Source organism: Mesoplodon bidens, assembly GCF_964165515.1.
Source record: "Mesoplodon bidens genome assembly, chromosome: 13".
Taxonomy (NCBI): Eukaryota; Metazoa; Chordata; class Mammalia; order Artiodactyla; family Ziphiidae; genus Mesoplodon; species Mesoplodon bidens.
In genome coordinates this window covers 12,959,499-12,981,862 of record NC_138169.1, presented here as the reverse complement: position 1 = coordinate 12,981,862, position 22,364 = coordinate 12,959,499, and the positions used below count along the sequence as shown (strand labels likewise).

The 22,364-nt window shown below is 47.3% G+C and overlaps 1 protein-coding gene across 3 annotated transcripts in view; it reads right to left on the bottom strand.

Annotated features, from left to right (window-relative positions):
• SPRING1 (SREBF pathway regulator in golgi 1) overlaps positions 1–22,364 on the bottom strand; it is a 264,113-nt gene that overhangs the window by 146,081 nt on the left and 95,668 nt on the right. For 2 of the 3 annotated variants that reach the window (XM_081252158.1, XM_081252156.1), the window contains exon 5: positions 19,896–19,961. The exons of the other annotated variant lie outside the window; for it this stretch is intronic. In XM_081252158.1, coding sequence (XP_081108284.1) covers positions 19,896–19,961 — 66 coding nt within the window. The remainder of the gene's footprint in view (positions 1–19,895; positions 19,962–22,364) is intronic. 3 annotated transcript variants of the gene reach the window in all.

Below are 22,364 nucleotides of genomic sequence, written 5' to 3'. Positions count from 1 at the left end.
AACTTTGATCTTGGACTTCCCAGCCAACAGAACTGTGAGAAATAAATGTCTGTTTTTTATAAGACACTCAGTCTATGATATTCTGTTATAGCCGCCTGAATGGACTAAGACAGGGCTAATACAAATAATGCCACTATGAATATTCTTAGCCATGTCTTTTGGTGCACACATTTACTTATTGCTATTGAGCATAATCCTAGAGTACACGTGCTACAACCGGTTTTTGTAAATACTGAATAAGTAACTTTCCAAAGTTGGTGTCCTAATCTGCCCTCCTATCTTAAGTATATGAGTGTTCCGGCAGCTCCCAGCATTGCCAACACTTGGTATTGACAGATTTCTTTCTTTGTAATTTTAGCCATTCTTGTATGTGTATGTGTAAAATTTATATACGGTAAAGTTAAAAAATGTTAGGTGTCCAGCTAAAAGCTTTTACTCATATAAAAATTCTTTGCGGTTTGAATCATATTCCCTTAATTACTAATGATGTTGACTCTTTGACAGGTTTATTGGCCCTTTGGATTCCTCTTTTATGAAAATCATATTCATATGTTTTGCTCATTTAAAAAAATGGATTGATTTTCTTTTCCTTATTGATTTACGGGAGTTCTTGAAATGCTCTGAATATGAGTCCTCCGTTGATATCTTTATTCCAACTATCTTCTCCCACTCTGTGGTTTATATTTTCACTGTCTTAATGGAGTCTTTTGATGAACAGAAGTTCTTAATTTTAATGAACAACTGATCGATTGTTTTTTCTGGTTAGCTGTGTGTGTGCCCTGTTTCAGAAATATTTGTTAAAGGAAAACTGTTTCTATACTCACAACACTTCTGAACCAAATGTGTTGGATTTTTTTCCCCAAAACCAACCAATTTTCCAATTTGGGGACACAAACTGGGTGTCCTATAATTTAATTCAATTCTGACACCAACTACACACATTTAGCATCAAACTCCACAGGTTAAGGGCTCAGTCCCACAAGACTATCCCCAGTCAGATGCCTGTCACAAGTAATGGTTGCCCCAGGCACCCAAAATTCTGTCTGACTTGGCTAAAAAGTCAGGAGTTCCCACTCCCCACATTTGATAATTTGCTGGAACAGCTCACAAAATTCAGGGAAACATTTACTTATAAAGGATATAGATGAACAACCAGATGAAGAGGTACATAGGGTGAGATCTAGAAGAGTCACAATCACAGAAGCTTCTATCCCCATGGAGTAGGGATGCTCCACTCCCTGAAATATGATGTGTTCATCCACTCAGAAGCTCTCCAGAACCCACAGTTTAGGGATTTTTATGGAGGCTTCATCATATAGGCATGATTGGCTTTAAACTCAGTCTCCAGCCCCTCCCCTCTCCCCAGAGGATGTACAGTGGGTTTGAAAGTTCCAAGCCTCTAATCATGGCTTGATCTTTTTGATGACCAGCCCCCATCCTGAAGCTATCCAGGAGACCACGAAGAGTTGCTTCATTACAACAAAAGAACCTACTATCACTCAGGAAATTCCAAGGGATTTAGGAGCTGTGTCAGGAAACAGACACAGAGTCCAATACATATGTCTTATTATGTCACATTTGCCTATCCTGAAGTCATGAAGACGTTCTCCTAGAAATGTTCTTGTATTACCTTGCACATCTGAGTCTACAACCATCCTAATAATCTCAACCAGGAATGTTTAGGAGTAAACATTACCCACTGCAATATTTTCAGTCCCTTGTGTTCTTCCAGAATCTTGCCATTTGCCATCAAGAGGTAGAGTCTCTTTTCCCTCTTTTCAACCTGGGCTGGCCCCCCTGACCGCCTCAACCAACAGAAGGCAGCAAAAGTGACAGCATGACTTCCAAGGATAGGTCACAGAAAGTGATAGGGGTTCCACCTGGTTCTGTCTGTCTCAGGACATCTGCTTTGGGTGCCTTGGCCACCATGTAAGATATCCCGCTGCCCTAAAGCCACCATGCTGGAGAGACCACATTGAGATGTAATATACATCCAAGGAGCCCAGCTGTTCCAACCCCCAGCTGTACAAGTCTTCCCAATCCAGATGCCAGACATGAGCATGAAAACTTCTAGGTGACCCCCGCCCTAGCCATAGAAGATACCCTGAGCTAGAACTGCCCAGCCAAGGGACCCATCTTTCCAGGCTCTAGCTTAGCACTAGTTTCACTGGGAGAACTAACCTGTGGACCGGAGTAGGCTGGTTTCCACCCCTGCTGTGTATTTCAGGGGTGCGTTTGCAAACCCCAAAGACAAAGGAAGCTTTGATGTTCCTTTTTCAAACCTCATTTCAATCTACTTAGTGTCTATGCAAATGGAAGAGCCCATTCATGAAAGGAGAAAGACTCCCGGAGATCAAACAGATGGGAAAGATGAGATAAGACATCCCCCTTGGATACTCTTGAAGGGTAGTGATGTCTTGGTGTTCATCAGAGAGATTAGCTGGGGATCACTTCACGAGCTTTGTTCAGAGAGATAAGACCCAAAGCAGGGCTGGGGGAACCGCTACCCCATCCAAAACTGGAATATGGCCGATTTCAGAAAGAGATCTCCTTGCTCCAGAGTCCCTGTCACTCAGCTTCTGTTTCCAGCCATCTAGCAGCTCACGTTAAAGAAAAAGCTCCTTCCAACTAGTACCCAGGGATTAACCAGGCTTCTGGGATCCAGCCCAAGGGAAACGGCCGGTTCTACTTCCTGGAGGTTTAAGTGGAGCAGGCAAATCAGCGTGATTGATTAATTAGCAGAACTGCATTTTTCACTTTTTTTTTTTTTTGCCGTACGCAGGTCTCTCACTGTTGTGGCCTCTCCCGTTGTGGAGCACAAGCTCCGGACGCGCAGGCCCAGCGGCCATGGTTCACGGGCCTATCCACTCTGCGGCATGTGGGATCTTCCCGGACCGGGGCACGAACCCGTGTCCCCTGCATCGGCAGGTGGACTCCCAACCACTGCGCCACCAGGGAAGCCCCACTTTTCACTTTTTAAACACACGTCTGACTTGCTAATAATAGCAGTAACACCTACCTCTATGCACAATCATATTACTTACTTGTTTATTCCCCAGCCCCACCCCACCATACAAGTTACAGGAGATCAGAGAGCTGGGTCATCTGCTTCTCACCACAGCCCCTGCACCCAGCCCAGTGGGCTCCAAGACTACTTCCTGAATGAATGGGTGAATGAACGAGTGAATGATAAATGATAATAGCAACCCTTCAGGGGCACCTGCTCCAGGCAGGCACTGTCCATTATTTCACATCCTCCTTCAGCTTCCCTTGAGGGAGGGGTGGTTGTTTTGGTTTTATAGAGGTTAGGAAATTTGCCCAAAATCTCAGACTCACTAAGGGGCGGAATCCAATTTCGAACCCAGCCCCTCTGACTTACACGCCATCCTCTTTAATACTAAGCACAATCTTGGCCACAGAGGGGCCTGGGAAAGACCGCCCACCCTTTTTCTCTTTCTTGGGATAAGAGTGTTTTCACAAGGGCCTTGGAGACCAGAGTCTAAAACTCTAACCTGCTCTGCTGAGCCCAGACCCGGCCCCCCAGTCCCGCTCGGAGCCTCTGGCTTAGGCCAGGGTTCCTGTCCCACTTCTGCGGCCTGGGAACTCAGGGGAAAGGGCATTTAAATTAACGGGGTCACGGAAAGAGAAGGAGGGTGAGAAGCTGGTGGCCAAATCCAGAAAGGGCAGATTTCAATTTGCATAATAATTTTGTTAGCAACAATAGGCATCCAGGACATCTATTTAAAGCCTGTAATGTTAATTTAATGGGAAGAAAACTAATACAATTCTCCCAGAATTTTTCAATTAAATTAATGTGATGGGCTTTAATGGATAGCTTAAGTAGAGAGTGCGAATAGGAGAAATACTGCATAAATTATACATACATTTATATATATGCTACCCATAAATATAATCTCTCTGCTCTGAGGTTTTGACATAGGAGAGGCCCTATGTTTAAATCTGGTAACCAGTTATAACTCTACTGCAAGTACAGTGACCCTTTTTTCATCCAAAGAAGGGGAGGGCTCCTCCCTGTGGAGTTTCTGCAAACCCCTTCCCTTCAACAACGCACCAGAAGGCTCGGGTCTTAAAGAAACAGAGGACTGAACGAACGATAGGCCACGATAACACGTACGTGCACAAAAAGTCAATGATATGAGAAATCTAGCAATGCAAAATCCTCCTCCTCGATCCCTGCTCCCTAAAGACATCTAATGGGACAGTAAATAAAATGGACTAGGTTTCAAGAACCACTTTACTTTCCCAAGCATGAGTTCATTCACACGTCTCATTCAGTGAGTGTTTATTGAACAGCCACTAAATGCTGGACACTGTTGGAGGCACTTCCAGGAATGTTATAGTGAACAATCAGACGTGACCCCTGACTCACAAAAAAATCCAGGATGCGTTCAGGTAAGCTCTTCATGCTTCCATTTTGTCACTTGTAAAATAAAGAGGATGACTGCAGAAGCCACGGGTCGGTGTCCAAGACAGTCCCCAATAATCTCACCACCTGGTTTTCACACCTTTGTGTGAGACTCTCCCGCAATGAATAGTGGAACCAGTAGGATATTGCAGAAATGGAGTGAGACTGCTAAGCCAAGGTCAAAGACATCGCAGCCTCCTCCTTCTTCTCTCTGTCTCTCCCTCTCTCAGCTCACTTGCTCTGAGGGAAGCCAGCCACCATGTTGTGAGGATGCTCAAGCAGCCCTAGGGGGACGTCAATGTGGAGAGGAACTGAGGCCTCCTGCCATTGGCCAGCATCATCTTGCCAACAGCCATGTGAGTGAGTCACTTGGAGTTGATCCTCCAGCCCCAGCCAAGCCTTCTGAAGAGACTGCAGCCCCAGCTCCCACCCACTCCCTCCTGAGAGAGCAGGAGTCAGAACCACCTCGCTAACCATCTTCAGATTTCTGACCCACAGAAACTGTATGCGATGATAAATGTTTATTGTTGCTTTAAGCTTCTAAGTGTCAGAATAATCTGTAATGCACCAATAAATAGCCGACACAATATTCTCCCTTTTCAGCTGGGCTTGGGTGAAATCATGATGGAGGCAAAGTCGGTCCTCTTTTCAGGGTCTGCACCTGCTTCCCATTCACCTTTGTGCATCGTGGGCCCTTTCCTAAGGCCACACTCTCTGCTCCTTTGCTTAAGCTCTAAGCTGATGCACAGGCTGAAACCTTGACTGACCATTCTCAGAGGTATTGTCATTTTAATTAAAGTCTTTCGAAAATCAAAAAGGATTTCAGACCCTAAGAAACGAAGGTCTCCAGGTGAAATCTCAGGAAACCAAGGAGCTGTTAGGTGATGGGAGCTCTTAGGGATCCTCACATCACTTCTCCCAGGGTCCCATGCTTTTTACTCAATTTCAGCAGCCAAAACAGAAAGGGCATACAAGTGCTTAACACTGACTCATTTCCAGTTTTTAGCATCAATCTTTGTTTCCGTGGGCCACTTGTCTCCCTCATAGGCTATGATGCTTCATGAATTGCTGATACAGAAGATAAATAGCTAAGTGAGGTTTCCATTGATTCAACTCCAAAATGGACCAGCAGTGAGCATCATTGAAGTCCTGGCCACACCAGTCCACAGACGTGGCTGTGAACTTGCAGGGAGCCCCAGATTGAGTCTTGGCTCGTGCACGAACACGAGTGAGTCCACGCATCTCTCTGAGCCCATTTTCTCTTTCGTAAAGTGGGGATATTAATAGCTGTCTCACGCGGGTAGGAGGGAGCCTGGCACATAGGAGGAGCTGAATGCACACTGCTCTTGTACAGCGCCCCGTGGAGAGCGTGGCAGAGGCAGCGGGAAAGAGCCTTTCCGCTCAGCATCCAGCAAACTATTTCACTGAACCTCACAAGAGCTGACACCTAAATGAGACGGTGGGTCTGCTGTGCTTGATGGTGAGCACTCTCTGACTGGCAAGCTGGACTCCAGAGGGCTGCCCAGCTACCAATAGCTCTGCTGCCTGCCAGTGCAGGTGGTCCCTCTGGGCTGTTTCCCAAGAGGGTTTCCCTCTGAGACTGACTGCTGAGTTGGCCCCTTTCCCGGGAGGCATGAGGGCAAGAGCAAGGGGAGCAGGGAAGCCAGAGTTCCACAGGGCACAGTGCTATGCTCTCCCTGTTGGGATCGACTCCATCTGAAGTGGAGGCAGGCTGAGTCTCCATCGGGCAGCGCATTTAGGAAAGTCATGGCAGGGCTGTCTCCAGAGCATCAGATCCAGGATGCTTGGGTCCTTCTCCTGGTTTGTACAAGCCAGGGTAAGAGAGCTGCCACTCTACAGAGCTGGAAGGATGTGATTTGAGGATTACCCCGGCCATCTCCACTACCGTATGGATAAAGTCTGTCTACAGGAAGAGAGAGGGGGGCACACAGCCCCTACTTCTTAACCGTTTCCTTCTCTTTTTGAGCAGGCAGCTGGGTCCTTGTCCTCTGCAGCATGGTTCATTACTGTCTGTGATGATCAACAGCAGAATCAGGATGAAATTCACTAGGCAAATGAGCACTAACACCTTGTCTTGTAAATGAAAGTGACCAGGTGGTGTTACAGAAATCAGACAGGTAGCCAAACAATGAAAGAATCAGTGAGTTTTCTGCCCTTGATAGGAGTTGCTCTTTGCAGTGGAGGCTGTGACAGAGTGATGATCATGGTAGCACCTGTCACCTCACCTCTCCATCCATGCATCCATACGTCAACTTGTTCACCTATCCATTCATCCATTCATGCATCCACCCATGCATCAGTGCATCAGTCGGTTGATCCAGCCATCCAGCCATCCAGCCATCCACCCACCTATTCATGTGTCTGTCCATCCATTTATCCACGTGTCCATCCACCTATGCGTCCATCCATCCATCCATCCACACAACCATACCATCATTCACTAATTCATTCAGCAAAATTTTATGGAGTACCTAGGACATCCGTGTACCTATGAGAGATTTCCAATTCAATGCGCATTTACTGAGAGCCTACTCTGTGCCTGCTGTACTACATACCGATTTGCAAAGGGGAATAAACCAGGGCCCTTCAAGGAGTTTACAGTCTGGTTATGGGTGGGGGATAGAAAAGTAAACATCCATTAGAGTGAAAAGAGTCAAGAGAAACACAGAGGAGACCAAAGAGCCCATGGTTCAAAGTGGCCCGCAGCAGTGGGAATGGGGCTGCCCAGAGCCTTTTGGTCTCCACCCAGTCACCACTGTAAGTAACTGTGTATTTGCTGAAGAGTCAGCAAAGGGGCAGCAGAGCTAACCCACCACTGTGTTTCACCTGACTAGCACCTTTGAGGAGAATGAGTACGCTCCCATTCTCAGACATCGTGGTTCAGGTGGAGCTGACCCCACTCACCTGCTCCAGGTCTGGCCAAGCAGAGAACCAAATACTCTTGGCTATAGGAATAGGTCCTGGGGTGTGGGCAGCAAGCCCTCCTCGGGACCTTGGTGGGAGCCTGGGGAAAGGGAAGACTCTCCTTTCAGCACTGGTGAGTCTGGAGCTGCCAGAACCGTGCTTCCCACCACGGAGCAAGTGTGTCTGAAAATGATGCCAACACAAGGGAAGAAGGACCGAGAGGAGGAGAGAGGGAGGACGAGGATGGCGTTGTTTGGCCTCCTGGATCCAGCTGTGTCTCCTGTGATACATGAGCCAATAAATTCTTCTTATGGCTTCAATAGGCTACGGTGGTTTCTATCACATACAACCTAGAGTCCCAGAGAACACACTTGGGAACATTCAGAAATAAGACCCATGTCCATAGGAGTAGGAACTGCTCCATCAGGTAGCTTTGCTTGCATGTTGGGAGATAAAGCAGTGGAATGGTAGGTGGGTGGATGGGTGGGTGGATGAGTTGATGAATTGACGAATGCTGTCTTGATCACCAGTCACTCGCAGCCTCATATATAAAGAGCAGCTCCTATCGAGGACAGACAGGGTTCACTGACTCTCTTCTCCAGGAGAGCGGTGACCTAGATTTTCATTTTAGCCCTGCCCCTAATCTGCTGTGTGATCTTGAGCTAGTGACTGTCCCTCTCTGGGCCTCAGATGCCTCAACTGCAAAGTGAAGGAACTATATGAGATCCACGTTTCTTGAAACATAATCAGAAGAACAGTAGTCTTTTGAAATGAAATGGAAAAACTATTTACATATGTGTATGCTTAGGAACTGTGAAGAGTTAAATTGTGTCCCCCCCCACCGCCCAGCCAAAGAAACACTGAAGTCTTAACTCGCAGACTTTCAGAGTGTTCCCTTATTTGGAAATAGAGTAATTGTAATTAGCTAAAATAAAATCACAGTGGAGTAGGGGAGGCCCCTAGTCCAGTATGACTGGTGTCCTTATAAGATGACAGCCATGTGAAGACAGACACACAGAAAGAAGGTCTTATGGCGATGAAGGCAGAGATCACAGGGATGTAGCTGCAGGCCAAGGAATGCCAAAGATTGCCAGAGACTGCCGGAAGCTACAAAGAAGCAAGGAAGGGTCCGTCCCTAGAGACTTCATGGCTCTTCTGCCATTCTGATTTCAAACTCCTAGCCTCCAAAACTGTAAGACAACAAACTTCTGTTGTTCTAAGCCCCCAGTTCATGGTGCTTTGTTATGGCCACCCTAGGGCCCTGCTAAAGGAGTCAGGACATCTGCTAATTCTGTACGGCGCACCCCCTCAGAGACCACCAGTCATACTCTTGCATTAAAAGCTCTAAGAAGGGGCTTCCCTGGTGGCACAGTGGTTGGGAATCCACCTGCCAGTGCAGGGGACACAGGTTCGAGCCCTGGTCTGGGAAGATCCCACATGCTGCTGAGCAACTAAGCCCGTGCACCACAACTACTGAGCCTGCGCTCTAGAGCCCGCAAGCCACAGCTGAGCCCATGCGCCACAACTACTGAAGCCCGCATGCCTGGAGCCCGTGCTCCACAACAGGAGAAGCCACCGCAATGAGAAGCCCGCTCACCGCAACAAAGAGTAGTCCCCGCTCGCCGCAACTAGAGAAAGCCCGCGCACAGCAATGAAGACCCAACGCAGCCAAAAATAAATAAATAAATAAAAATTTAAAAAGAAAAAAAATAGCTCTAAGAAGTCCTCTAGAAAAGACTCACTTAAACTCATCTAATCCAGCATTTCCACAACCTCTTTGATTACTGCTAAGATTTGATGATCTCTAAGATCTGTTCCAACTGTGACTTTGAGGGATTGCTCTTAAGTTAATCATCTCAAAAGGAGAAGAAGTGGGTAGGAAGGGGTCAGACAGGGAATGTGGATACGTCGAGTCAAACTTTCCTCCTTTTTATATTTTAATTTTTTAAAGAATTCATGTATGTGATTTAAAAATATTTAAACAGTAAAAAAAAAAAAAAAAAAAAGCTGTACAATGAAAATAAATCTCTCTACCACACCTCTCCCCCAGGCCCTCACAAGACACGGCTCCCCACTCTCTTATTTACTCATCCGGAGATAATTCTATGCATATATAAGCACATATATAGATATGCTCCTTGTTTTGCACAAATGGTAGTCTACTATATTGATTGTTTTCCACAGTGCTTTTTTTTTAACTTAACATATCCTACAGATTTCTGCATCAGCAGATACAGAGCAGGGTTTCTCAGTCGTGGCACCACTGGTACTGTGGGCTGCGTAACTCTTCACTGTGGGGCCTGTGCCATGCGTTGTAGGACGTGTAGCAGCATCCCTGGCCTCCACCCCCTACATACCAGTAGTGCTGACCCTCCCCCTTCAGTTGTGACAACCGAAAATGTCTCCAGACTTGGACATATGTCCTCCAGGGGGTAAAGCTGACCAGAGTGAGAACTACTGATATAAATCTACCTCATTCTTCCAATTGCCATCCAGTCTTCTGCTGCATAATTTACTCACCCAATCCCTTTCTGGAGGCCGCTTAGGTTGTTTCTGGTCTTTGGTTAGTATAAACAACGTTATAATGAATATTCTTGCACATGTGTCTTTGGCCCAGAAACACAAGTTTAACTGTTGGCTAAATCTGTAAGACGTTGTCTTGTTCACCACTCAGTAAATATTGGTTAAGTAAGCATATGAATAGAAGGAGAAGAAGGGGAACTGGGAGCTTCCAATTGCCATCTTTTCCGCTAAGTGGGGTAAATGCTGCCTATGGTTGGAGGAACTGAGGCCAAGGCAGAGAGAGAAACAGCACCAAGAGATGGAGCTCTCATCTAAGCCCCTTGATCCAGTCATGCCTGAAGCCAGAGCCTCCTGGATTTGCCCATTCTGTGAGTTAATGTATTTTCTTTATGGCTTAAGCCTGTTTGAGTTGGGGTTTTGTAACCTATAACTAAAAGACTCCTGGGTGTCAACAGAAGCAACAGGAGTACCTCCAAGAAGGCTGTCCTGACCCAACCCTCTTCTCTGGGCTCCTACAGACCCTGTGCTGTGTGCACTCAGTCAAGTACTTCCTCTGTGAGAGTCACTGTCCCCTCACAGGTCTCCTCACCCCTCTGCCCACAGCCCTTGCCCAGACTGGATGCTCAGAAGACTCTGTTGGATGAATGAGTGTGAGTACCATATGACTTGCAGCCTCAACGCCTCCGCTAAGTGAGGGCTCAATAAATCCACACAAGGAGTCTTCTGGCAGCAGAAGAATCCTCTTAACTCAATTCTGGAAGCTCTGCCAATGGAGCAAAACAATACCTGCTCCAGGGCACGAGGCTGTGCAGGGAGGAAGGGGTACCTAGGGGTGAGGGGCTGCCTTCCAGGTATCTTCGCTGTCCTGAGCCACTCACTGGACGTCACCGGGCAAATGGCCCAATGGCCCCTGAGGTCTCTGATTGCGCTTAAACTTTCCACTCACTTCCAGAACAGGTTTGGCTTCACTGGGAACCATCCTGCTTCAGCAAATCATGCCCCACCTGCTGCAAACAAAGTACGCCATTTATGTCATCAATGTTTATAAAGTGCTCTGAGTGTCTTGGACAAGAGCCTCCACACAAGCACAAAGCTTTACAGGCCAGCAGAAAGGACGAGAATCTCCTTCAACAGCTTCCAACCTGTAAAGTGGCCCGAACCCATGCCAGTTCACACAAGAGGATCCCGAAAGATTGAAAGACCGAGGGAGGAAAGCAACAAGCATGCGTGCTAAGTGCTAGGCGCGTTCACACACATTCCATATTGTTAAATGAGCACCTACTGTGTGCCAGGCACTGGTCTAAGCGTTGGTCTAGGTGTTCAGCAGTGAACAAAAGCATTCATTCTAGTGGGAGTGGGGCAGGCTAAGAAAGAAAGGAGCCATTTCAACTACAAATAAATGTTGTAAAGAAAAGAGAACAGGGACTTTCCTGGAGGTCCAGTGGTTAAGACGCCTTGCTTCCACTGCAGGGGTCATGGGTTCGATCCCTGGTCAGGGAACTAAGATTGCACAAGCCGTGTGGCATGGCCCAAAAAAAAGAGAACAGTGAGGATGGGATAAAGAAGGTCTCTGGAGAGGTGCTCCTTGAGGCTGGGAAATCACTTCTGTCACCTGCTCGATCCCCACAAGCACTGGACATCACTCTCCCCATTTTATGAAAGAGGAGGCTGCAGGTAAGACAGCACAGTGACCTGCCACAGTCACACAGACAGTCAGCACGCTGTATGAAGGGTACCTGGGATTCGTTTTCAGCAGGTTTGGTAAGACACTCAAGACACAGAAATGACTGTCATGAAGTAAGAAGTGCATTGTACTCACAGATCCCTCGAAACAGGAGGCAGGGCCCAACACGCAGGGTCACATGGGGAAGCACCAGGGTCAGTCAGGAGGCAGAGGCAGTAAGGGAAAAGTACAGGCAAGAACTGTTATTGTGGTTCCTCCTGGAAGGAGCAGGTGAGGCAGAGTAAACAGGCTCAAGAGGAGCTCGTTGGAATAATCTCAGCGAGATCCTGCGTATGGGGTCTCTGCCCAAGTTGTGTGTCCTGTGCGATTAGGGCAGGTAGACAGTGGCTCAGAGGGTGAGAGCCCCATAAAGAAGAGGGTTGGAGATGTGAGCTTTGGATTGGTTGGTCTGCATGTGAAAGGCGTGCTTCCTGGCTAGTTGTTCACTATCTCTAGGAACTGGCTAAGCCCATGAGGAGCAGTCCCTCCCTGGGTAGCAAGGTTCCAAGATGTTCAAGGCATCAGAATATAGAAAATAAGACACAGTTAATACACAGACTCAGCCTGGGGATCAAGCTGCCCCCTTGGCTGCCCACAGTCACTGCAGGGACCAAGACCCTATGAAAAGGGACTCTCCACCTGTGGGAAGGATGCAACAGGTTGGGTTCAGCTACATATGGAAAGGGCAGTGTTGCTCTTGTGTCACTTAGACACTACCTTGGCATGGGCTCATTAATCCTCATAATCCTGCAGGCAGAAGGGTAAAACAAGATAGAGAGAGGCCCTTAAATTGTGAAGATGATGAAAAGGAAAATGAGTTTGTGCTGGGATGCCCAAGAATTGTTTTATTTTCTTATAGATTCTGCCCCATTTCAATTCAGAGCTTTTTGTCAAGAGCAAAGGACAGAGGAGGTGGTGTCCTTGATTAAAACAACAGAAATACTGTTTTCCAAAATGTAGCTGGCTGGTGCCCATGTTGTTTTAATTTGCTGGGACCAGATTGTCCAGCCCTCGTGGATTTGATCCCAGACAGGCTCGTTTGACTTATTCAGAGAAAAACTCTGTTTTCAGCCACAAACTGTATGCCTCACCCTGGCTGAATATGTTGCAATCCTTGCTAACAGTTCTTGTCCAGGAATCCCAAGCCCACCTTCTGGATCCCATCTCCAGATGTTACTCGTATGTCCTCCACATGCCACTGACCCCAGGAGGAGACCACAGAGCTGGTCTAGGTTCACCCTCAGAGTAAAAACAGGAAAAGGTACAAGCATATGGTAGAGACTCCATAATTGTTTGCTGAGTGAATGAGTGAGCAATTGGATGGATGGATGGATGAACAAATGGATGGATGGATGGATGAGTGGTGGATGGATGGATTCATGGATGGATGGATACATGGATGGGTAGATAGATGGATGCATGAATGAGTGGATGGATGGGTGGATGCATGCATGCATTTTCTTTAGCCATTCATTCATTGATGGCTTTGGGCTTTAGGCTTGGTTCAAATTCTACCAGGCTGGTAAAAAGAATTTTCTCTCTCTTTTCCAGTGAAATGTTTCTCCCCATATTGACTAGAACAGCTCTCTCTCTTTTTTAAAGGGGCTACCTCCTTCCTCAAGAAAATAAAAATAGAACTACCATATGACCCAGCAATCTCACTGCTGGTTATAAATCCAAAGGAAATGAAATCAGAACCTTGAAGAGATATCTGAACTTCCATGATCACTGAAGCATTATTCACAACAGCCATGATATGGAAACAACCTAAGTGTCCACTGACAGATGAATGTCTAAAGAAAACGTGGCATATTTACACAAAGGAATATTATTAGGCCATAAGAAAAGGAGATCCTGCCATTTGCAACAACAAGAAGACATTATGCTAAGTGAAATAAGACAGACACAGAAGCACAAATATTTCATGGTATCACCTCTGTGTGGAATCTAACAACGTCGCTCTTGCAGAAGCAGAGAGTAGAACGGTGGCTGCCGGGGCTGCCTGGGGAGGTGTCGGTCAAAGGGCACTAACTTACAGTTTGCAGATGAGTAAGTTCTGGGGATCTATTTAATAATACTGCTGGTTAATAGTGCTGCATTGCATACTTGAAATTTGCTAAGAATGTAGATCTTAAGTGTTCTCACCACACACATGAAATCGTAACTATGGAAAATAAAAATAGAAGAATCCACCTCTGTCTCTTTCACTTTATTCTTTTCTCTTACTTTATGCCTTCAAACAAGCCTGGCAGCACGGAGAACACAGGGAGCTCATGAGGACAGTCTCTCCTTTAAAAATGACCATGATCTCACTCCTCCTCCCACCCCCGTGGAAACTGGAGCACGGCTCAAGGAGACCTGCTGTCACAGGATCCTGCTTATGGGCACAAAAGCCGGGAAATTTCAGAGCCAGTCTGGGCCAGGGGAGGCCAGAGCTCATGAGCTGGGCTTAATGATTCTTCCAGACTGCAGAGAAGAGAGTGGCCTGCCCGCCGGCCAGCCTGCCCAGCGGCAAACAGGAAATCCCAGAATTTATAGATGACCCCGTTACAAGGCAAATGTTTTGGAACAAATTGTTCTTCTTTCTAAATCCTTGTTTTCCACAAGTTTTTCTTTCTGGATTCCCCCCTCCTTTCCACCTTCCCGCTGTCCTTGTTAAACCGGGGCCACAGCGCCACCTGCTGCCTGACATGGGCGGCAGGACTCCACTGGGCCCGGCCCTGGGTCCTGTCCCCAGCTCCCCTGCCCTACAGTGAATGGGTGGGAGAGTGGCTTTCTGGCTCCTGTCCCGAGAGTTTGTGCTTAAGATCACGTACCAAGCGCAAGAGAACTGTTCTGTGGTTCCTATGTGACCTGAAGACTGGCAGCAAACTCTCCCCACCATATGTCCTTTGGGAGAGCCAAGACTGGCAGGAAAAGCAGGTCACGTGGCATCACCGTCCAAGGCCAGGTCTCCACTCCCCACACACCAGCTGTGCCAGCTTTGGCCAATCACGTCAACCCAAGGAGCCTTGATTTCTTCTGGACTCAACTGCAGCTACTTCGCCAGGTGGTGTGGAAAACATAGGTGCACATGCCTGGCCCACAGAAGATGCTTCATTAACATTGGTCTCCTTTCTCTCCTATTTGGAATGTTGCTCATTGGGAGGGAACAGCCTGGAGAGTCTTAGAGGAAAAGGCTGGACCTCAGAAAACTGGCATGTCTCTCTCCTTACAAGAGTGAGAGCTCCACACAAGCACACCACACCAGGGAACAAGATGAGCCTCAGCAGAGCTCCCACTTGTGAGCGGAGTGACCCTGGATGGGTTGCTTTTCCTTCTTCAGTCTCAGTTTCCTCCCCTGTATCTGGGACAGTAGTTGTACCCATACCACAAAGCTTGCTCTGAGCATTGAAATGAAGGCACATCCAGAATTTAGCAGAGGGACTTGCAGGTAGTAAAATCCCCCACGACCCTAGCTATAATCGTTATTATGAGATGAACACGGTGCCTGACACATACTAAGCATTCAGTTAATGAATGAATGAAAACATCAGAGGATAGAAGGCAGAAGACTTTGATTAGTTATAGACCAGGCACCAACGTGCCATGAGACACTAAACGTCACTGTGCCTGATCCTCCTAATCCAAAAACGTTTCTTTATTGAGTATAGGACCCTCTGCCCAAGACCTCAGTTTTTCCACCTGTCATATGGGCATGACATCCATCCTCCCTTTTTCTCAGAGATACAGAGGGGATCTGTCCAGGGTTGTGTGTGAAACTGCTTTGAAAAATTTAAAGAGTGTAGGAAGGAAGGAAGGCTTTATTTTCATTTAGAGAGGTTCCATGTGCCTGGTGGCTTCACCCTCATCCTCCAAGGATTCCTGGGGTCCTCTGGGGTACGTGGGATTTCTCTTGACACAAAGTGGTAGCCATATCCCTGAGCCCTGACTCACTGCGGCGGGGAGGTGGGGGGGTTCAGATGAGTTTTATACTATTTACAAAGGCTGGGCTAAGTAACTCTTGCTACTGACACAAGTTGAATACACTGCAAGAAGTGAGTTCCCTCTCTAGGAAAGCTCCTCCTCTAACCCAGAGAGACAGAATAATACACAGCGTGTCTCCAATATGGCAACTAGTTGGAGTGATTCATGGCAGGTGGATCAGGTGACATCAGGAAGCAAGGCTGGGGACACCTTGGGCACCACGATGGAGAGTCCAAAGCTAGTTTGGAGGGCCCTAGGGAGCCACAGAGGATTCATAGGCAAGGGAGGAACATGTCCAGAAAGAGAATCCAGGCAGCTGCATAAGGGATAAACTACAGCAAGGACTACACAGTTCCTTCCACGCCATGTGGCCTAGAGGTAGGATAATCAACCATCCTGGATCACCCAGGACAGTTCCTGGGACATGGGATCTTCAGCTTTAAAACTAGGAAAGTTCCTGGGACTTCCCCGTGGTGCAGTGATTAAGACTCTGCGCTTCCAATGCAGGGGGCACGGGTTTGATCCCTGGTCTGGGAACTAAGATCCCACATGCCATGCAGCACAGCCAAAAAAATAATAAATAAATAAAATTAGTAAGTAAACATTAAAAAAAAAAACAAAACTAGGGAAGTCCCGGGACAAGTTGGTCACCCTAATTCAGTGCAAAAAGCACCTCCTGGAGTTGGGCAATACTGATTCCAACTCCTGCCCTATAAGGCAGGCTTTCCCCCACCTCCTCACCTGCTCTCCCAGATAACTTGTCTCCTGTCCCTCAGTTCTATTCTTCCGAGCTACGACTAATTTATTGAATTAATACCTAGGGATGGATTGCATGCTTATCCCTTCTAGGTAATCTCTGTGCATTTAAACAAAGGCCTCCTGGAGACAGTGTTTGATCCAGTGGAGTGACTCTAACCATAAACATTTTTAACCCAGGCGAGGTGGGGAAGACTTAGGGGCAGTAAGAGGGGGGTTGCCTGCACCACATCCCCCACATCCTGTCAGCGGCTATCTAGTTTACCTTGCACAGAGCCAGCTCTGTCGTCCTGGCTTTCCATTCACCCTCCTCCCCTGCCAAGCAAGCCTGCAGGAGCCTGGCCTGCTTAAATATTCTGTAAATAATGCTGACTACAGAACTTTATAGATAGACTCACAGAATCATAGCAATAGGATCACAGAATGTCAGAGTAGAAACAGATGCTAGACATCATAGAGTCCAGGGTCAGAAAATACACCGCACTCATGCTGCCACTTTCCCCTGCCAAGCCCATGGCAGACATCGCTAATCAATCATGACACTGTCTAGCTGAGCTTGTTTGTAGCCTTAGAATCCTTCGAGGCGTTCCAGGAAGCAACTACCAATTAACTCAGATCTACTAATAATAGTTAAGGTTTATTGAATATACTTACTGTATTCCTTTTCCCACACCCTTTCTCACAAGTACCACTTGAATCACTAATTGTTTGCTGGGCCCTTTATATCAGGGTTTCTCAATCACCGCACCACTGATATTTGGGCTGGATAATTCTTGGTTGTGCGGGCTGCCCCACGCATCCCTGGCCTCTATGCACTAGATGCCAGTAGCGCCACCCCCCGCCCCAGTCATGACAACCAAAACTGTCTCCAGGCATTGCCAAACGTCCCGGGGTGGGGGGATGGGGGACAAAGTCGCTTCTGGTTGATAACTATTTGTTTATAGATTTTCTCTGATCTTCATAACTCCTCTGGATTTTTATTTTACAGATGAAGAAACCAAGGCCAAGAAAGGGTCCAAGACTAGTTGGTGACAAAAGCAGGATGCAGGGCCCAAATTCTCCTCCAAGGGCTCTTCCTCCTCCAGCCATTCGGGAAATTCCGTTCAGCTCATTGTCTTTGGCCGCAAATTCCCGGGGGAAGGAATGGAACCTGCAAGGCTGAGAAAAACCAGATGCCTAATCGATGCTCCTGCATTTGACAAGGGACTGGAGGTGGACGGGGCCTGATGCCGCATGGCAAACATCTCAGGCTCTTCTCCCCTGAAAATGGCTCTGGGTGCAGAGGCAGCCCAGGGGAGAGGCTATCTGGGAGCCTGTGATGCTTGAAGCGGCACAGAGGCTGTTAGAGAAGAGGCAGCACTATTACTAATAATGCCCTCCTTCCCGTGAGCGCTGACAGGGCTCTCCCCACTTCATGGGAAGCACAAGAAATCTGGCTTTGCCCCCAGAGATTTGGGATTGAAATCCTGACAGTTTGGACATACAGCCCGTGGGCAATGTTTCCCTTCTCCGGGGCCTGTGTCCGTGCCAAGAATTCCTAACAAAGGGGGGGGAAATTAATTAATTTTAAAAACCCTTAAAAAAAAAGGCTCATGCAACTGACTGGTAGGAAACTGTCCATTTTTCTCCTTGGTAGTGATCAAAATGTCGTGAGTTTCTACACACGTATTTTACAGACGTTCCATAAATCCTCTCGTCCCTATAAGTAAGGCCCCCTGGGAGGTCATTGAGTTTCTTCACTACATGTATTCAAGAGAAAATTGGATGTAACACTTAGAGAAGGCAGCAGTTGGGGGAGGAGGGGTAGGGGTGGTGGTGGAGGGTGTCTGAGGAGAGAGTATAGACCGAAAGTTCAGGGCCAAGGACAGCGACACCCCTTGTCTTGGAAATTCCTGACATTTCCAAACCGTCTTTGGCTTCTAGTGCACAAATAATCTCTTTGTGCTATCTTTTTATCCCTTTTACGTATTTATTTCCGACTACAAAAGTAATAGTTTTTTTGCACAAAATCTGAAAAGGGAGAGGAAAGTAGAAAGAAACAAAACAGGACTCCCCCCCACCCCACCCCCCAAAAAACCCACCTCGGATCCCAAGGTTTCTTGCTTTGTTCTGTTTTGTTTTGAAGATTTTCCTGGGCAGTTTGATAGCATCATTTCAGCCACGGGGGTCCCACTTTCAGTGTGTGTGACAGTCACCCAGGGAGCTTGTTAAAACTGCAGAATCCCCAAGCCTGTACTCCCAAGGGTGGGGGTTTGTAGGTCAGGGGTGGGTCCCACAGATCTGCGTTTTAATAAAACCCTTGCTTGACTCTGATGTGGGCGGACATTGGACCACACTTTGAGAAATAATGAGTTTCAGGTTTTTCAGACCCTCGGCAAATCAGAGATGCGAAAATCCAGATTTAAAACAAAAATCGGGGTGGGGGGGCGAGGATTTGTTTTCTGGAAGGGCTTGGCTTAAATAGGCATTTCCCTTAGTGCCGTTAACATATGATTCCGTTCACACTCGGTGATTCAGCGACGCAGCCAGGACTTCATCTGCGGCACTCTGGGCCAATAAGGCAAAACGCCACCTTTTTACAGAGCAGCGGTGACACCCATCTGCTCAAATAAATTAACGTTTCCATCTCAAATAACTCATTTGGCTGGATCATCAAGGTTACACGCCAACTCAGAGACAGGGGAGGAGGTGATGCAGGGGATGGGTGGGGGGCAGGAGAGGCATTTTGCAATGTATAAATTGCAACACCGCTGCATTTTTATAGCCAAAGGGTGGGGGGGGGGTGAACACAGTTATAGTGTAAATCACAGGCACCCGGTTACTGTCTCCTTCCATAATTCCCACTGATGCCTTGGGGTAGGTCATAGCCAGGGCTGCATCAGCTGATGGGTGCAGAGAGCTGGGGCTGATGTTCCTGTGCAAGACGCCGTGTGGAGTATGCATGAGCATGTGTGTGCGCACACGTGCATGTGTGTGCATGTGTGTGTGTTTTGGGGGGACAGTATCGCGAAGTGGGGATTGTTCTAGACAATAAGATCAAGAAGTTCGGTGAAGGGCACAGAGTACGTAGTGGAAAGGTACTTCTTTTCTTTTTTTTTAACTTCGTACTTTGAAATAAATTTAGAGTTGAAGAAAAGGTTCAAAAATAGTACAGAGATTTCCCGTATATGCTTCACCCAGCTTTCTCTACTGTTAACATCTTACACAACTATTGCACAATGAGCCAAACCAGGACACTAACGTTGGCACATCACTGCTAATTAGCCTACAGGTCCTATTCCCATTTCACTAGTTTTTCCACTCATGTCTTTTTTCTGGTGAGCAGGTACTTTCAAGTCAGAGAGATTTGGGTATGAATCCCAGCTCTGTCACCGTGAAATTGCCCAAGCCCTACCATCTCTCAGAGCCCTGGTTTCTTCCCCATAAAATGGGAGATGCTATCTCCACCTAATAGCATCCTGGTGATGACTGCATGCAAAACTGTGTGTTCAAAGCTCGGCATGGAAGTAGGCACCGATGTTCCTTTTCTTTTCCCAACCTCTTTCAATGGAGCACACTCCATCCTCAAGGACAAACCTGGACATTTGCATAAATTCCTGTTGGACCAGCTTGACTTAATCTCAGCTGCTGGATCAAGTGGCTCTGTTTTAGAAAAAAAAAAAGAAAAGAAAAGACAGGAGGCAAGGAAATTAATTAGGAACCCACTGCAATAACTCGTGTAAGCTAAGTCTGCACAGTGGCAGCAGAGAGGGAAGGAGAGGAAAAGTTTAATAAACATTTCAAATGCAGAATAAAGAGGAGCTGATGACGGTTGGGATGTGGAGAGGGGAAGTGGGAGGAGCCTACGATTAACAGATGATACTTCTGAATGACTGCTAATCTCTTTCACTGAGATGAGCAAGAGGGAACCAGCTCAAGGGAGGAGAGAGGCCAGAAGCAATAGTAACCCTAACCAGCACTTGTTGAGTGCCTGCTGTATGCCTGCCAGGCACTGCACTTAGCGCTTTCCGAGAACCATGTCACTGAATTCTCTTAATAATCCAAGAAAATTGTGACACAGAGAAATTAAGTCACTTGCCCACATACTTTTTTGGGGAAGTATTAAAACAAAGTACCTGTAGGCAGGACCGGCTACGTAATTTGCAGGGCTCACTGCAAAATATAAATGAGAACACCTTGTTCAAAACGTAGTAAGGGGCTTCTCTGGTGGCGCAGTGGTTGAGAGTCCGCCTGCCGAGGCAGGGGACGTGGGTTTGTGCCCCGGTCTGGGAAGATCCCACATGCCGCGGAGCGGCTGGGCCCGTGAGCCATGGCCACTGAGCCTGCGCATCCGGAGCCTGTGCTCCGCAACGGGGGAGGCCACAACAGTGAGAGGCCCGCGTACTGCAAAAAACAAAACAAAAACAAAAACAAAAAACGTATTAAGAACTTCAGGACGGTGAGAGCCAAACATTAAACCAAGCACGGAGTCCTTCTGAGAGTGGGGCCCGGTGTGACCGCACAGGTCTCAGGCCCTGCTGCAGGAAGTCTATATGAAGCCAGGCACGACGATAGACTTTGAGACAAGAAGGAAGCTAAGAAAAAAAAAAAGGAAGAAGAAAGCTAAGGAAGAGCACGGACGGCCACACTCACTGCAAGCCTCAAGAGAAACTCACAGGGAGTAGCCGGCAAGTAGAAGTAGGAAGAGGAAGACGTAGTCAGAGCCACCGGGGTTGAAGGAGCCCCTCTGTTTGCCAACTGGGACACCGCTGTTGGCTTCCGAAGCCCAGCTTCTCGGGAGGCGGGGAGGCAGAAGCCGACTGCATCACACAGTGGGCTGAATGGAAGTGCGGGAGCCGCAGGGCAGCCCTGGCATTCTTATCTCAAGAAGTTCTCCCCTTGCCAAGATCAGAGGGCAAGTTTGTGGCACCACAAAAGGGATTTAAACAAAAAAAAAAATCAAACTGCTGAAAGACTGCTTCTCATTTGGGTCCCCTGGGCGCTAGGAAATGCCTTTTTCCTCCTTCTGCTCTTTCTCCTCCCACTTAGCCTCACAAATGTTTGGCTGACTCCATCCTTAAATTGTGGCCGGGGACTGGAGCTGAAACGCCTTTGAGGATTCTTGCACAGCAACCACTAAAATCTCTTTCTGGGGACTCAAGTGCTGCCAAGGCTTCAGTGTGGCCAGGGGGGCTTAGATCCCGGAACGGGCTACTTTCCTTTGTTTGGACAATTGCAACCAGGAGGGACAAATCATCATGGGCTGTTTATTTATAGATATTGGCTGGGCTGTTGGTCTCATTCCGAATAAAGATACTAAAAGGAAAAGAGGCAGCTTGTAGCTCCTAGACTCAGCCTCACAAAAAGAAACTTGCCTTCCATTTCAAAGCCTCCTGTTTTCAGCGTTATCCTCCTGAATGTCTTCACTCCCCTTTTCCTTCCTAAGCCGTAGAGTCCTCAAACTATTGGAAGCTCCCCCAAATGACTGGCCTTCCACCCAAGGATGTAGATCAACACTGACATTGGCACTGAACCCCTAGACTTCCCATGACTGGTTAATTCCTGAGCCTAATAATAATCGGTGTTTTCAGGAATTTGTATGTTTCTAAAGTCACAGAACTTGTCCGTACAACAGCGAAAGTTTAACTTTTTAAAAAACAGACTGCATTTTTGGAGCAGTTTTAGGTTCACATCACAGCTGATTGGACAGTATACAGAGTTCCCACGTTCCCCGTCCCACCAACACACACAGCCTCCCCACTATCCATGCCTCCCGTTACAGTGGGGTATTTCTTACAGTCAATGAACCTACACTGACTCACCATCATTGCCCAAGTCCATAGTTGACACGAGGGTCCTCCCTTGGTGTCGTACGCTCTATGGGTTTGGACAAATGTATAATGACATGTATCCACCGTTACAGGACCATACAGACTATTTTCATTGCCCTGAGAAGTGCTTTGCGCTCCACCTATTTATCCCGCTCAACCCAACTGCTGGCAACCACTCATCTTTTTATTTTCTCCATAGTTCTGCCTTTTCCAGAATGTCATATAGTTGGAATTG